Below are 17,631 nucleotides of genomic sequence, written 5' to 3' on the forward strand. Positions count from 1 at the left end.
AAGAAGAAATCGGGGAATTTATGGGCACGGGCTTGGGGCGTCACGCCTCCCAGAGTGCCCCACTTCAGAGTCTGAAGTTTGGGCTCTGGGGCGCTGCGCCTCTCAGAGCACCAGGGATGCTAGTTCTCCCATCTTTTCCCACTTCTTTCCGTACTAGTTCCCTAGCAACGTACCTATATTTTCTAGTTGATTTCTACACTTTAAGGTACTCTAAACATCATGAAATCATCCATAAACATGAGATCATAAACCTTGAATCCATAATTCAATTCAAGGAAAGTTAAGAGTCAAGTCAAGAGAAGTTCATAGAGTTTTCCAAAAGTCTTTTACAAACGCTTTAACTTGGTTTTAAGGCTTAAGCGTTGAGTTGAGTAAAGACTAAGATTAAAGTTCATTTATTCAAAGATTATAAGGGAACTAAGTATTCCCAAAGAGTTAAAATGTTTTCACATTTGAGCAAGAGAGGAAACACCGATTTCCAAGAAAGCTTTTGTAAAATCTCGCAACTAGAAAGAACTAGAAAAAGTTTAAAATCTGGAAATAGTCATTTTTGGAAAGTATAAGGAAATCCGGAAATTTTTAAGTAAGTTAAAGTGAGTTTTTGGTCAACTTCAAATAACCATAACTCCTAGCTCAGGATAAGTTAGGTGTAGTTACAGATATAGTTGGAAATCTCTTGGAATGATCTTTCTAACGCCGCCAAGTTTCCGTGATTCCGAGTTCGGATGAGTGAGTTATGCCCGATGGAAGTTGGGCTGTTGGATTAAGGAAATGTCCAATCCGAAATTTTAAGGGGTATTTTAGTCTTTTCATTGCCCTGTTATTTTAATCCGTTTTTAGGAGTTTAATATGGGTCAAATCATATTTTAGTCAATTTTAGAATTTGGAATTTCACGCTAGGGCTAAGAAGAAAGGAGAAGAAGAAGCAAGAACGCTCAAGATCGTCGAAGTTTGGCTTGTGGAATTCGTCGGGGGTGATCCCTACAAGTTATGTGAGTTCACATAGCGTTGGGTTAGTTCACCCACGCGCCAAGCATGTTAAATTCAGCGTACTTTCGTTCTAAAGGATTGGGAAATTGATGTTCTTGATAGTTGTTCTTGAATTGATTTCGTTCTTGAACATGAGTGGTGAGTTAAGAGTTTCTTGATGATTAACTGTTGTTTCCTTGAGTTGTTTGGGTTAGATTTTGTGTATATGATTTTTGGTACAAGAAATCTAAGGTGAAATTTGGGAAACAGAATCAGATTAAAATGATTTAGGATCGGAAAACAAGTTGAAAAACTCGTCAGACGCACCTGGGAACATAGCGCCAGGAGGCTGGGGCGGCACACTGTAAACAAGCCCCAGTAAGTTAGGGCCTGGCGCGGCGAGCCAGGGATGTGTCTGGATCGGAATTTTTCACCAATTTTTTCGTCGTTTAGCCTATTTAAGTTATTCTAAAGTGTCTTAACACTTTCCATTGATTCTAACTACTCTAAATGACTTCAAAACGCTTAGAGAAATCATCCAGAAACATGAATTATAACCTTGAATCCAAAAATTCAAATTCAAGGAAAATCAAGAGCCAAGTCTAGAAAGTTCTTCGAGTCTTTTCAATAAAGTCTTTTGCAAATGCTTTGAACTTTATTTTAAGACTTAAGTTTCAAGTTAAGCAAAGAGTAAAGAGTTGAGTTCATTTCTCAAAAAGCTATTAGGGAACTAAGTATTCCCAAAGAGTTTATAAATGTTTTCACATTTGAGCAAGAAAAGAGAACATCAATTCCAAGAGAGCTTTTAAGCAAAGTTTTTGAGTAATTATCTCAAACCAAAGAAAGAAGTTGTTTTAAAACATATGAGCTAAGTATATTTTTTGGGAGTAGTATTGAGCACCGATATGGGGATGTGAGTTCATATTAACTCAAGTCTCCATAAACCATGTAGTCATATGGTATTAATGGGTCATACTTTTTAGATGATCACATAAGTTAAGCTAGTGGATCCACTAAGTTAAGTGTTCTATATGACGACAAAGTATTGGACAGTTCTGGTAGCACGGGCAAGACGTTGTATCACCACTTAGGCTCATAGTGGTGGTTGTCGGTTAAATAATCTCCCACAGAAACTATATTATTTTATTATATGAGTAAAGTTGAGTTTGTTACTGCATTTCCTTTAACGAACTAAGTTGTTTTTACTGTTTATAAAGCTTTTCATCTATTGCATGTGTCCATTGCTTTATTTTGAGTTAAGTTATCCAGGAGTTGAGAAGAGTCAAGGTAAGTGTTTCTTTCTGAATCTTTTCAAGCCTATGTTTGTTAGCATTCCAACTCGCATACTCGTACATTCAATGTACTAATGCCAGTTGGCCTGCATCTTATTATGATGCAGACGCAGGTAACCAGGATCAGTATCCAGTGCTTCGTTGATCAAGCTTGAGCATTCAGAGTCTGTTGGTGAGCCTCCTTGCATTTCGGAGGACTCTTTTATTCGCTTTCTAGTTTAGTTCATTAGGATGTTGTGGGGATTGTCCCAACATCCATCTCAGTTGTTTAGAGGCTTCACAGACAGTCAGTTATTAGTCTGTTAGTCTTCTCATTTTACCTTATGTTAAGACTTGAATTGCCATCTTGGCCAAGTTGAATGTTTAATTCTTTTAACATTCTAAGTTATATTATTAAGCTATTTGAGTAAATTCATTTGATCATTATACTCATGCTTAGAATCTTCCACTGAGTTAAGTAAGTCAGGCTAAGGGTTCGCTTGGGGCCAGCAACGGTTCTCGAGTGCCAGTCCCTCCCAGGGTGTAGGCTTGGGGCGTGACAGCTTTTGAGCTAGTTTTTAAGTAATTATCTCAAATCCCAGAAAGAGTTTTATTTTTTAAAGCATATGAGCTGAGTATATTTTGGGAGTAGTATTGAGCATTGATATGGGGACGCGAGTTCATAATAACTCAAGTCTCCATAAACCATATAGCCATCATGGGTAGAAAGGATCATAATTTTTAGATGATTCCTTTGTGCTTTTTAGCATAGACTAGTGGATCCACTTAGTTGAAGCGTTCTATATGACGGCAAAGTATAGGACAGTTCTGGCAGCATTGGCGAGACGATGTATCATCACTTAGGCTCATAGTGGTAGTCGTCGGTTAGAGAAACTCCCACAGTATTATATTACTTTATATGTAATTGAGTTGTTATTGTATTTCTTTAATACATTGAATTGTCACCTACTTTTTAAATGATTTGTATAAACTGCATTGTTATTGTTGTTTTTACTTTGCATTTGAGTTGAGTATTCATGAGTTGAGTAAACCCAAGGTAAGTGTTCCTTCAGATTCCTTTCAAGCTTATGTCATGTTTAGTTTTCCCCTCGCATACTCGTACATTCAATGTACTGATGTCATTTGGCCTGCATCATTTTATGATGTAGACACATGTAACCAGGATCAGTACCCAGCGTCTCGTTGATCCAATTAAGCGCTCAGAGTTAGTTGGTGAGCCTCTTTGCTTTCCGGAGCATTCCTTTGGTTATATTTTGCTTCATCGCTTTTGGTTATTTCAGTTGTTAGGATGATTGGGGGTCTTGTCCCGACATCCCTCTTAGTATCTAGAGGTATCATAGACGGTTAGATATGAGTTCTTTAGTCTTGCTATTTCTGTTGTTTGATTTAAAGACTTGAGTTGCCATTTTGGCTAAGTTAAATGTTATTTTCTAAACATTCTCAGTTTATCTGATTCTCGAGTGCCAGTCCTGCCTAGGGTGTAGGCTGGGGGAGTGACTAAAATTTTGGTTGCTCCGGGAGCCAAATCCATGAGCTAATACACACGAAAAATAGAAGAATTTGCACGATACCTAAAAAGGCCATGTAGATGAGGAAATGGCGTGAAAAAAATGATGTGACTATACATGATGGTTCCCCAACTCAATGCAGAAGTCCTCATTAAGTTTTTTGAGACAAAAAATTTGGGTACTTGGGGCGACAGATCCATGGGCTAGGAAATTACGGGGTTTGTAAAAGAGGGCATGTAGATGAGGAAAATAGGCATGAAAAAAATTGTGTGAGTATACGTGATGGTTCACAGACTCAATACGGAGGTACTCATAAAGTTTTCGAAAAAAAGAATTTAGGTGCTCCGACCACCAGATCAATGGGCTAATACACACAAAAAATAAAGTAATTTGCGGGATTCCTAAAAAGGGTCTGTAGATGCGGAAATGGGCATAAAAAATGGTTTTAGTGTACGTGATGGTTTCCCAACTCAATTCGGAGGTACTAAATAAGCTTTTTCAGAAAAAAAATTGGGTACTCGGGGAGCCAGATTCATGGGCTAATACATACAAAAAATTGAGGAATATACGGGATTCCTAAAAAGGGGCATGTAGATGCAGAAATGCATGTGAAACAAATGGTGTGAGAATACATGATTGTTCACCAACTCAATACTGACGTCCCCATAATGTTTTTTGTGAAAATAATTTTGGGTAATCCGGGTGCTAGATCCATGGGCTAATACACACGAAAAATAGAGATATTTGCACGATTCCTAAAAAAGGGGCTTGTAGATGCGGAAATGGGCGTGAAAAAAAATGATGTGAGTATACGTGATGTTCCATAACTCAATATTGAGGTCTCATAACGTTTTTTCTAAAAAAAAAATTGGGTGCTCCAGGTGGCATATCCATGGGCTAATAAACTCAAAAAATAGAGGAATTTACGGGATTTCTAAAAAAAGGCATGTAGATGCAGAAATGGACGTGAAAAAAATGGTGTGAGTATACTTGTTGGTTCAATAACTCAATACAGAGTTACTCATAAAGTTTTTTGAGATAAAAAAAATTGGGTGCTCCGGGCACTAGATCCATGGGCTAATTCACACGAAAAATAGAGATATTTGCACGATTCCTAAAAAAAGGTCTTGTAGATGCAGAAATGGGCGTGAAAAAAATGGTGTGAGTATATGTGATGTTTCCCTAACTCAATACAGAGGTCCTCATAATGTTTTTTGAGAAAAAAAAATTTGGGTGCTCCGGGCGACAGATCCATGGAATAAAACACACGAAAAATAGAGGAATATGCAAAATTCGTAGAAAAAGGGCCCGTAGATGCGGAAATGGGCATGAAAAAAATAGTGTGAGTACAGGTGATGGTTCTCCAACTCACTACGAAAGTCCTCATAAAACTTTTTGAGAAAAAAATTGTTGGGTGCTCCAAGCGCCAAATCCATGGGCTAAGACACACGAAAAATAGAGGAATATGCGGAATTCTTAAAAAAGGGTCTGTAAATGCGGAAATAGGCGTGAAAGAAATGGTGTGACTTTACATGATGGTTCCTTAAATCAATATAGAGATTCTCATAAAGTTTTTTGAAAGAAAAATTTTGAATGCTCTGGGCACTAAATCCATTGGCCAATACAAACGAAAAATAGAGGAATTTGGGAGATTCCTAAAAAAGGGACTGTAGAAGCGAAAATGGGAATAAAAATATGGTGTGAGTATACGTAATGGTTCCCCAACTCAATACAAAGGTCCTCTTAAAGTTTTGAAGAAAAAATTTTGGATGCTCCGGGACCCAGATCCATAAGTTAATACACACGAAAAATAGAGAAATTTGCGGAATTCCAAAAGAATGGCCTGGTAAAATGGTCTTAAAAAATGGAGTGAGTATACGTAATGGTTCTCCAACTCAATACGGAGGACCTCATAAAAAAATTTGAGAAAAAATAAATGTGGGTTCTGGACGCCAGATCCATGGGTTAATACACACGAAAAGTAAGGAATTTGTGGCATTCCTGAAAATTGGCCCGTAGATGCAAAAATAGGCGTGAAAAAATGGTGTGAGTATACGTGATGGTTCCCCAACCCAATACGAAGGTCCTCATAAATTTTTTGAGAAAAAAAATTTAGGTGCTCCGGGCGGCAGATCCATGGGCTAATACACACAGAAAATAAAGGAATTTGCGGGATTCCTAAAAAAGAGCCTGTAGATGAGTAAATGGGCGTTAAAAAAATTGTGTGAGTATACGTGATGGTTCCCAGACACAATACGGAGGTCCTCGTAAAATTGTTTGAGAAAAAGAGTTTGGGAGCTCCTGGCGCCAGATCCATAGGCTAATACACAGGAAATATAGAGAATTTGCGAAATTCCTAAAAAAAGGGCTTGTAGATGAGGAAATGGGAGTGAAAAAAGAGTATGAGTATAAGTGATAGTTCCCCAAATCAATTTTGAGGTCCTGATAAAAATATTTGGGTGCTTTGAGCACCAGATCCATGGGATAATACAAACGAAAAATAGAGGAATTTGCGGGATTCTAAAAAAGGGCCGGTAGATGCGGAAATAAGCGTGAAAATATGGTGTGAGTATACGTGATGGTTCCCAAAATCAATACGGAGTTCCTCATAAAGCTTTTTGGGGAAAAAAAATTGGGTGCTCTGGTGCCAGATCCATGAGCTAATACACACAAAAAATAGATAAATTTGTGCAATACCTAAAAAGGGCATGTAGATGCGAAAATGGGCGTGAAAAAATTGGTGTGAGTATACGTGATGGTTCCTCAAATTAATATGGAGGTCCTCATAAAAAATTTTGAGAAAAAAAATTTGGGTGCTCCAGGTGCCCATGGTCATTAATACACAAAAAATAGAGGAATTTGCAAGATTTCTAAAAAGAGGCATGTAGATGCGGAAATGGGCATGAAAACAATGGTGTAAGTATACGTGTTGGTTCCCCAACTCTATATAAAGGTCCTCATAAAGTTTTTTGCGAAAAAAATATTAGGTGCTCTAAGCGCCAGATCCATGGGCTAATACACACGAAAGATAGAGAAATTTACACGATTCCTAAAAAAAGGGATTATAGATGCGAAAATGGGCGTGAAAAAAATTGTGTGAGTATACATATTGGTTCCCATACTCAATACGGAGGTCCTCATAAAGTTTTTTTGAGAAAAAACTTTGGGTGCTCTGGGAGACAGATCAAGGGGCTAATACACACGAAAAATAGAGGAATTTACGAGATTCCTAAAAAAGAGCCTGTAGATTCGGAAATGGGCGTGAAAAAAATATTTTTATTATATGTGATGGTTCTCCAACTCAATATGGAGGTCCTCATAAAGTTTTTTCAGAAAATTATTTTGGGTGATTTAGGCGCCAGATCAATGGGCTAATACACACAACAAATAGAGGAATTTGCGGGATTCCTTAAAAAGGGCCTATAGATGCATAAATGGGTGTGAAACAAATGGTGTGAGTATATGTGCTGGTTCACCAACTCAATACGAAGATCCTCATAATCTTTTTTGAGAAAACATAATTGGGTGATCTGTTCACCAGATCAATGGGCTAATACGCATAAAAAATAGAGAAATTTTGGAGATTTCTAAAAAATGGCATGTAGATTCGAAAATGAGCGTGAAAAAAATGGTGTGAGTATACGTGATGGTTCCCCAATCAATACGGAGGTTTTCATAAAGTTTTTTGAGAAAAAAAAATTTGGGTGATCCAGGCGGCAGATCTATGAGATAATACACTCGAAAAATAGAGAAATGTTTGGTATTTCTAAAAAAAAGGTAGGTAGATGTGGAAATGGACGTGAAAAAAATGGTTTGAGTATACGTGTTGTTCCCCAACTCAATACAGAGGTCCTCATAAAGTTTTTTGAGAAAAAAATATAGGGTGCTCTGGGCGCTAGATCCATGGGCTAAATACACACGAAAAAAAGAGATATTTGCACATTCCTAAAAATAGGCATATAGATGGAGAAATGGGAGTGAAGAAATGGTGTGAGTATACGTGATGGTTCTCGAACTCAATACGGAGGTCCTCATAAATTTTTTTGAGAAAAAAATATTTGGGTGCTCTGGGCGATAGATCCATGGAATAATCACATGAAAGATAGAAGAAATTGCGAGATTCGTAAAAGAGGGCTTGTAAATGCGCAAATGGGCGTGAAAAAAATTGTGTGACTATACGTGTTAGTTCCCCAACTCAATACGAAGGTCCTCGTAAAGTTTTTTGAGAAAGAAATTTTGTTTTCTCTGGGCGCCAAATCCATGAGCTAATACACACGAAAAATAGAGAAATTTGTGTGATTCATAAAAAAAGACTTGTAGATACATAAATGGGAGTGAAAAAAATGGTGTGAGTATACGTGATGGTTCCCCAACTCAATACGGAGGTCCTCATAAAGTTATTTGAGAAAAAAATATAGGGCGCTCGGGACGCCAAATCCATGGATTAATACACACGAAAAATAGAGAAATTTGCGGGATTCCTTAAAAGGGGCCTGTACATGTGGAAATGTGCGTGGAAAAAAATTGTGTGAGTATACGTGATGGTTCCCAGACTAAATACAGAGGTACTCATAAATTTTTTTGAAAAAAAGAATTTTGGTGCTCTGACCGCCAGTTCAATGGGATAATACACACGAAAAATAGAGGAATATAAGGGATTCCTAAAAAAGGGCATGTAGATACGGAAATGGGCGTGAAAAAAAATGGTTTTAGTATACGTAATGGTTCCCCAACTCAAGACAGAGGTCCTCATAAGGTTTTTTCAGAAAAAAAACTTTGGGTGCTCTAGGCGCCAAATCCATGGGCTAATACACACAAAAAAATAGAGGAATTTCTGGATTCCTAAAAAAGGGCATGTAGATGCAGAAATGAGTGTGAAATAAATGGTGTGAGTATACGCGATGGTTCACCAACTCAATACAAAGGTCCTCATAATGTTTTTTGAGAAAAAAAATTGGGTGCTCCAGGCGGCAGATTCATGGGCTAATACACTAGAAAAATAGCAAATTTTGCAGGATTTCTAAAAAAGGCATGTAGATACGGAAATGGACGTGGAAAAAATGGTGTGAATATACGTGTTGGTTCCCCAAATCAATATGGAGATCCTCATCAAGATTTTTGAGAAAAAACTTTTGGGTGCTTTGGGTACCCGATCCATAGGCTTAATACACACGAAAAATAGAGGAATTTGCGAGATTTCTAAAAAAGGGGCTCTGGATGCGGAAATGGGAGTGAAAAAAATGTTGTGAGTATACGTGACGTTTCCCCAACTCAATACGGAGGTCCTTATAAAGTTTTTTGAGAAATATTTTGGGTGCTCTAGGCGACAGATCCATCAGCTAATACACACGAAAAATAGATGAATTTGCGGGATTCCTAAAAAACAGCATGTAGATGCGGTAGTGGTGTGAAAAAAAAAGTGTCAGTATACATGATAGTTCCACAATTAAATACAGAGGTCGTCATAAAGTTTTTTGAGAATTTCTTTTGGGTGCTACGAGCGTCATATCCATAGACTAATACACACGAAAAATAGAGGAATTTGTGGGATTCCTAAAAAGGCCTGTAGATGCAGAAATGGCCGTGAAAAAAATGGTGTGAATATACGTGACGGTTCCCCAAATCAATACGGAGGTCCTTAGTAAAAAAAATTGGGTGCTTCGAGCGCCAGATCCATGGGTTAGTACACACGAAAAAAAGAGAATTTTGTGGGATTCCGAAAAAGGGTATGTACATGCGGAAATAGACGTGAAAAAAATGGTGTGAGTATACGTGATGGTTCCCCAACTTAATACGCAGGTCCTCATAAAAATTTGGGTGATCCGGGTGCCAGATCGATGGGCTAATACACATGATAGCATAAGATTAATTGATTGATAGATTTATTTAGTAAGTACTATTGAATGATAACTTAAAGTAATCGATTATAAGTAGCATGCTATAATAAGTGAAAAAAGATTGTCATAACTAATCTCGATATCGGTTTTGTTTTGTCTAGAGAGGATTTCCATGCTTGCAGAGGTAATACGTTTCTTTTAATATTTATTTTTTGTAAAAAATTATGATGATGATATAATAGAAGTATCATTTTTATTGTGAGCTTATGTTGCTTAGCTTTATGTGTGTGTTTTTTCTTTTTTTCATTTTGGGCTATTATTGTTCCTTTCATATTGTTTTTCACATCAATGGACTTATATGAGTGAGTCGATGATCTTTACCAAAAAATATTTCTATTTTGTTTAGATAGAGATAAGATCTGCTTATACATTATTCTTCTCAACTATCACACGTGGAATTACATAATTTTGTGCACCTACACTTTTTTAATTAGGTTTATGTCTTGAATTTATTTATTTAGAAACATAGCTATTATGATATCCCTTTTAAAAGTTGACTTATTACATTATAAAGTTGAAATTTGAAATCATTACAAATCATTTAGTAGTACCGTTATAAGTATTGTTGTACGGTCAAAATCCAAAAGTGCAATTGTTCCTCAAAAATTCGTGATTTTTTTCAACAGTTACATAGTCACACATACAATAAAAACAACGTGTGTATATATATGGATTGCCTTTGGAGCGGAATTCACGCAAGGCGTTCCTAGAATTTAGCTTTAAACATACACATTCCCCTAACTTGTAATTTTCAATACTCACATATTATCGCCCTCAAGTACGGTAACTAAATATCTCAAGCTCAATAAATCTTTGCTTTCTAGGCAACGTTGTTGGACATGGAGACAGACTAATAATATTTGTCACTTATATAATCTCGTTAATTATTTTAATGTTCGTTACTTCATTTGTCACTTAAATCACACTAAACAAGCAATTTACTATTAACAATCCTATTGTTTAAGCATTATAATTTGCATGTCCTTAAATTAAATTCTTATGCAATGACGTCTAGTTAATTAATATTTGTGAAATCTTAATTATAATATACAAAATGGAATATAAGGTGTATGAGGGCATTTGGTCTAGTGGTATGATTCTCGCTTTGGGTGCGAGAGGTCCCGAGTTCGATTCTCGGAATGCCCCATAACCATTTTTTGCAATTAGTGTATTTATTGGGAGCAATTTTTTGAGTTTTTGGCTAAAATCATCTCTCAACTGTGACTCAAATCTATTGTACATCCTTATATTATCTAAGTGAGCAAAAAACATCCTTATACTATTTTTCACCATTTTTTGCAATTAGTGTATTTATTGGGAGCAATTTTTTGAGTTTTTGGCAAAAACCATCTCTCAACTGTGACTCAAATCTATTGTACATCATTATATTATCTAAGTGAGCAAAAAACATCCTTATACATTTTTGTTAAGAAACTGATTAAAACAATAAAAAAAATATTTTTTTTTTAATTTTGTCGTGTCTTAGCAACAACGAGAAGGTTAAAGTTACCTAAAAAGAATGAGGATATGGATAGGAAATGAATATTTCATTCTCAGAATTTAAATTTTATGTGTTGTTAGTTTAAATGTTTTTTGCATCATCAAGTAAATTGACTTGCAACAATACATAAGTCTTGAAATATTTATACAGTAGGTAACTAGGTTCCGATGGTTAGAAAGATTATGGAAAAAAAATTCATTTTAAAAATATTACGTCCAGCTATTTAGAAATTTGTTTAATAAAATATTTAGTACGTATGTACGTTATATACAATGCAATTCACATTTTATACGATGTACATAAATGCTGGAAATTTAGTGAAATTACGTAGGCGTTTAGTTATGAAAATAAAAATAATAATTACTTACTTTGAAATTTCTGAAGTTGGAGTTGTATTTGGCCAAACTTTTTACAAAGAATATTTAGAATTTGAATATATTTTGTCCAAATATGATTTAAACCCGCAATTTCTAAAATTAGAAAAATCACCCAACTTGACTAGCTTCACCATGTGTACATATATTCATTCGACTTGGCACATTTTTTTGTTGGTGACGTGAGTTTCTTTAAAAAAAATAGACATAAGGATGAATCTTGCAACTTTTTGGATAGTGCAAGGATGTCTTTTGTTCACTTATATAACACAAGGATGGACTTTAAGTTTAAGTCATACTTTAGGAATGATTTTAGCCAAAAACTCGCAATTTTTTACACACAACATATTTAGCTAGCATTTGGCAATATATTTGAGGAGTAGTTTTTGAAATTTTATCTTCAAATATTTTTTATCAGATTATATTGGACCTACTTGGAATTGCTTGTTAGTGAATCTCAAAATATGACATAGATAGAGGAATGAAAATTTTATACATGTTGAAGGTACCATCCAAGACCTTCTTTCCAAGCAACCCTCTTACGTATTACAATATAGGTGTTTTTCATATTGCCTTTAGCGGAAAATTCATCTCCATAGCAAGCTCCTTAGATTCTTTTTCGGTAAAATTCTGATTTCATTTTGCCTTTTCCGATTGTCAATCTTGAACGACTCGATTCTTTTTCCTGCCCCTATCTGCTAGGACTAGTCTAAATGTGTGGGATCGATACATCGATAATGAGACTCCTTTTCAAAATATACACCACATATTGAGCTAGTTGATGAATGTTGCAATGTTATTTTTAAGAGAAAATATTAAAAATAGCAAACATAATAGACATAATAAAGCTCTATAGTTATAGTTTCGATAATTGTGTTTCATAGCTATAGTTTTGTTTGCTATGGAGGCTACAGTTTGTATATTTCTGTCAGTTTGTATATTTTGCTAGCGAATATACAAATAGGGTAAGTATATACAAATCCTATAATTATACATTTAGAAATTTTTCAGAACTCCGTTTATATATTTCGCTTGTCAATATACAAACATGGTAATTTATTGTGATTTTTTCATAAATCGTATACAAATAGCTAGGGTAAGCATATACAAAATTCTTAATTTATACAATCAAAATTATACAAATTTTGAATTTATATAAATTAGGCAAATAACAATAATTGGAGAAACTGTAGCCGCAAATTATAATTTTCTCAAACTGCTATAGTACCTAATATAAGCAAAATGTTTGCTATTCTGCATAATTTTTCCTATTTTTAACATGATGAATGTCTAAATAGTTATAGGAGCCAAAATATAGAGTGTCTGAACCAAACTCCAAAAATGCATGGGCCAACATATGTCCAAAATGTACATAATCTGGGCCTACTTTGAGCCCATTAGCATCAACTGTTTTCACATTATGAGGCTGAATTCCCAACTGGGCCTGTCTTATTTCTTTCTTATAAGGCCCAATTGTTGTTGTCAATACCACCTGTGGATCCACAAACAAAGCCCAAAACATAAGGAAAGATCCGAATAAGCACCTCGTTAGCGACGTAAATACAAAAAAAACTACTAATATGAAGAAGACATTCCAATTACGTGAATAATAGGTAGAGAATATGCATCCAAGTTATTTCACGCATCTGTGAAGAATTTCTCCAATCTTGATTTATATAATCGTCTAATTACATATAATATGTATCAAATATTATTAGTCATGTGTTTAGATATAATATTTGTTATGGACCAATCCACATATTGCATAGAAATCAATGTATTTGATGAATTGGTTCTTTTTCTACTTCCCATGAAAGTCCTTTTGTTAGTCTTGGAATTGATGAATTGGACTTACATTATGTTGTTTACTACACCTCCTCTGCCAATCAATAATGTCGGTTACTACACCTCCTCTGCCAGACATGTTTCTTTGTCCTGCTAAAATGAATATGCTTTTTGTTACCATGTTGTTGTGTCTGCAGGGCTGACCCAAGTTTTTTAGATTATTAAATGTACGTACACTTTTAATCTTGATATAATTATTATGATATATGCGATTTGCTTGTTATCTTGACTTGCCAAAGGGTAACACTCTATTGTGAGTCAATATATGCCTAGTAGCTTAGATGATAATAAATGGCATTTGTAAAATAATAATTAGATGATAAAATTCATGTCTCGATCTTGAGATTGATAATAACCATTTATCGTGCTTATTAGTTTTCATGTTAAAATCTTACAGGTGGATTTTGTATTCATCACATGAAATAAGTCAAGTATAAATGTGAAGGATTAAAAATTTCAACATGTATGTAATCTCATTTAATGGTTTATTTAGTTTACATGTAAGTTGATTGAGTTTATGCTTGTTTTCGTTGTGCATATTCTATAACACGAGATGTCTATAACCTCCCAGCAGCAATAGTTACTAGGTAATATTGTCCACCAAAGTTAAGACAGATGGGAAAAAATCACCTAATACTTTTATCTCCGTTCGAATTTGAATTTAAGACATCGTGACTCTCAACAACTTCATTAACACTAGGTCACATCCTTAAGTGTTACTTTTTGGATATAAATTGAAACAAAAAGATTATCATTTATCATAAACTAGAATAAATTTCCAACATGTATATCAACTGGCCTAAATTACATTCAGACTCTAATCTTCTGAATAAAATTATATATAAAAAAAAAGTTATAATGATTTCTATTCCTTTTTTTGGACCTCCAAAGAATTATGGATTGTGTATGAACCAAACTCCAAAAAGGCTTGGGCCAACATCTGTCCAAGCTGGGCCTCTGCTTGAGTACTAAGATGCACATAATCTGGGCCTACTTTGAGCCCATTAGCATCAACTGTTTTCACATTAGGAAGGTGAATCCCCAATTGGGCATTTCTTATCTCCTTCATATAAGGCCCTAATGTTGTTGCCAATGCCACCTGTGGATCCACAAAAAATAAAGCCCAAAACATACGAATAAGCACCGCGATAGCAAGGTGAGATATACAGAGGCGTATCCAGGAGGGGGTCACCGGGTTCACGTGAACCCATGCTCCCCTCCTAAATTCATATATAGTAGTGTTATATTTTTAAAAATATATGTAAACATAGATGTGTGAACCCACACTTGAAGTATCATATAATGTTGTGCGATAATGATTGGGTGCACCTCTGAAGCTAGAAATTTGAATCTTTCATTTATCTTGTTTTATTTTCTTTCTAAAATTGGGTAACACCTCTCTAAGTGGTTTGGATAGATAACAAATAATTTTTTACCTATAATTTTAAAATTTGAATGATTTTCAGTGATAAAAACCTAAATGTTAAACTGATCAAATTTATTTCTTAATCCATCTTTTCGTAATAATACACCCATCATCTCAAAATTCTGGATGATATAATATTCATACATGTTTTAAGTTATACATTCAAACCTCTATATAAAGATATCCTTTTTATCATTTATTTTTTTGAAACCAACGAGTTTTTTTATGAAAGGTTTGATTGTATACACGAACAATATAAACAATTTCACACTATTACTTTATTAACATATCTAACTTATAAATGCTATTCAAAATACAAGAAGAAGTAATTAAGATATAATGTGAAAAGATAGGTAGGTGATACAGTACTTAATATGTGACAATCTAATATCTTTATTATGGAGAAACATTGTTTGTTTGGTTTTAATAAATCTTAATGATTTATTTACTAAAAAGGGAAAAAGCTTCATTCTCATAAAAGTAAAGAATTTCTAATAATACATGAATAAGATCCTATTAATATAATCTATGAGGAGTCACATTTCACAAATCAAAAATTTACTATTTTTTAATTTTTTAGAAAAGAAAATTCCTACAATTTTCTAAAACCAAAGATATATTGTCCTTGGTATATATTAATGAGAAATATATAACTTTTGATCTACCTTCACATGTTGGCCTATATGTTTAAAGCAAGTCATGCAAACCCCACTTTCCCCAACCAAAAGCAAAAATAAATAAATTATAGCTATATATACTGACAATATAAAAAAACACGTTCAAAGTTTACCTGAATAATAGGTAGAGAAGGTGCACCTAAATCATTCTGCGCATCAGTAAAGAATTTCTCCAATCTTGATTTATACAAATTAGCATCCTCAAGATTCAGAGTATCGCTCTCTCCTTGATACCAAAGAAGGGCTCGTAGCGTCCCACCACCTTGTAACGCGATTCGAGTCCTATTCACCATTTGATTATAATAAAATGAATCTTGAGACCATAGGCTAATATTTGTGGAACCAATAGCACATGGTACCAAACCAATGACACCAATATTTGGATCATTTTTTAGAATAGAGTTAGCAAATGACATGCCAGGACCAATCCCACAAACTGCATAATAATCAATATCTTGATGAATTGGCTCTTTTGCTACTTCCCATGAAAGTCCTTTTGTTAGTCTTAGGATTGATGAATTGGACTGACATTCTGGTGGAATGTACCAATCAAAAATGTTGTTTACTACACCTCCTCTGCCAGACATGTTGCTTTGTCCTGCTAAAATCACTATGTTTTTGTTGTCATTTGATGTTGTTGTGTTTGTAGGAATGACACAAAAAGGGTGTGCCAAAAGAATCAAGAATATATAGGCCAACAACATTTTTTTTCTTGGGGATGTGGTGGATGAAATTGAATGAGAGGTAAATGAGACTTGTATTTAAGTTTGACAATGAGTTATAGGAAACAAAATATGTAAATATTAGGTAATTATGCTAGTGTTTGACTAGATTTTGTTTTAAAAAAATATCCTTAAATACCTGTTGAATCATGAAATTTGATCAGATTTTGAAAATCTGATTTTTCGAATATTTTCAAGCATGTTTTAGGAAGAAATTTAACTTCCACTCACCAAATTTCAAAAAAATAATAAAGTAAAATGCATATCCAAACACAACTGCACTTCAAAAATTTGACAAAAAATGTATAAATAATATGACCAAAAATGACCTTTAAGTCTTGAAGAAGGGCGGAATTAGAGCTTTAGTTATAAGTTTGGCAGAATTCCGTAGTTTTGTGTTAAGAACCACTTAATATGTATACATAATTTATCTAGAATGCAATAAACTATATTTTCCATAATTCAAAATTTATGAACTCAAAATAATTTTAGATCCACCTAGAGAGATGGTGGCTTAAGCACTAAAAAAACTGAATTTAACTACTAATTAATTAGGTCACCAATCCATCGTTAATTTGCTTGTAGCAAATATCATCTCTAATTCGTCGATTAACAATGGATTTTATTGTTTAACTATAAAATTTATTCGTTGCTAAATCCTATATATCTTTTAGTAGTGTGAGGTGTGATTATGCTAGGCCATCACCATTGTGTAAATTCAAATTTAATCGATTCTCAATACAGATACCGAACACTGATCAGTAGAAAAAAAAAATCCAAGTAAACTGTAGCTTCACATGGTAAGTTGGAAAGTATGCATATGATGGTTTTTCCCACTATGTTGTGGCTTTATATGTTAAGTTTGTGAGGATGAATATCATCATGAGTCATGACCATAAATAATATTGAGATGAAAATTTAGTTACCATCTTACCACATATATATAGAAGATTAATACGTAAAGTGAGGAGCAATGCATAAAATTCGAAAAAATGAAAAATGTCACATAAATTTAAGATATAAAAAGTATATATTAACTAGACATTGGGAAAAAATAGTATTGGATATCCGTGAATCCCAAGTGGAGAATAAATCATATGATTTTCAAAGATGCTTTATACACTTTTTGCAACACATGTGAAAGTGCAAAACTTTGTTTTGGTTTTTAGTATAGGACACGTTAATATTGTGACATTTAGGGATGGCAATGTGGCGGTGTAGGGCGGGGTTGGTGCGGGTTGACCTTAACCCATAAAAATTTTAATTCGCCCCGCCTCACCCCGCATAACAATTCTTTTCATTTTCAATCCGCCCCACCTTGCCCCGCATAGACCCGCCCCGCATGAACCCGCCCCGCATAATTTTTTTAATATTTTCTTTTTCTAGTTATGTTTGATACTAAAAACAAAATTCATAAAAA

At 34.5% G+C, this 17,631-nt stretch overlaps 1 protein-coding gene and 1 non-coding gene across 2 annotated transcripts; one reads left to right on the forward strand and one right to left on the reverse strand.

The window, feature by feature from the left end:
- Nucleotides 1-10,740: 10,740 nt before the first annotated feature.
- Nucleotides 10,741-10,812, forward strand: TRNAP-UGG (transfer RNA proline (anticodon UGG)). The gene has a single exon. It is a non-coding gene; the product is annotated as a tRNA-Pro (tRNA).
- A 3,327-nt stretch (nt 10,813-14,139) lies between these two features.
- LOC125820410 (probable carbohydrate esterase At4g34215) lies at nt 14,140-16,193 on the reverse strand. The gene is made up of 2 exons (XM_049499840.1): nt 15,603-16,193; nt 14,140-14,485 (listed from the first exon to the last, which is right to left on the reverse strand). The coding sequence occupies exons 1-2, from the start codon at nt 16,191-16,193 to the stop codon at nt 14,252-14,254; spliced, it is 825 nt and encodes a 274-aa protein (XP_049355797.1). The 3' UTR covers nt 14,140-14,251.
- Between the last annotated feature and the right edge of the window lie 1,438 nt (nt 16,194-17,631).

Source organism: Solanum verrucosum, unplaced genomic scaffold (assembly GCF_900185275.1).
Source record: "Solanum verrucosum unplaced genomic scaffold, falcon-dt-bn FXZP01000229.1, whole genome shotgun sequence".
Taxonomy (NCBI): Eukaryota; Viridiplantae; Streptophyta; class Magnoliopsida; order Solanales; family Solanaceae; genus Solanum; species Solanum verrucosum.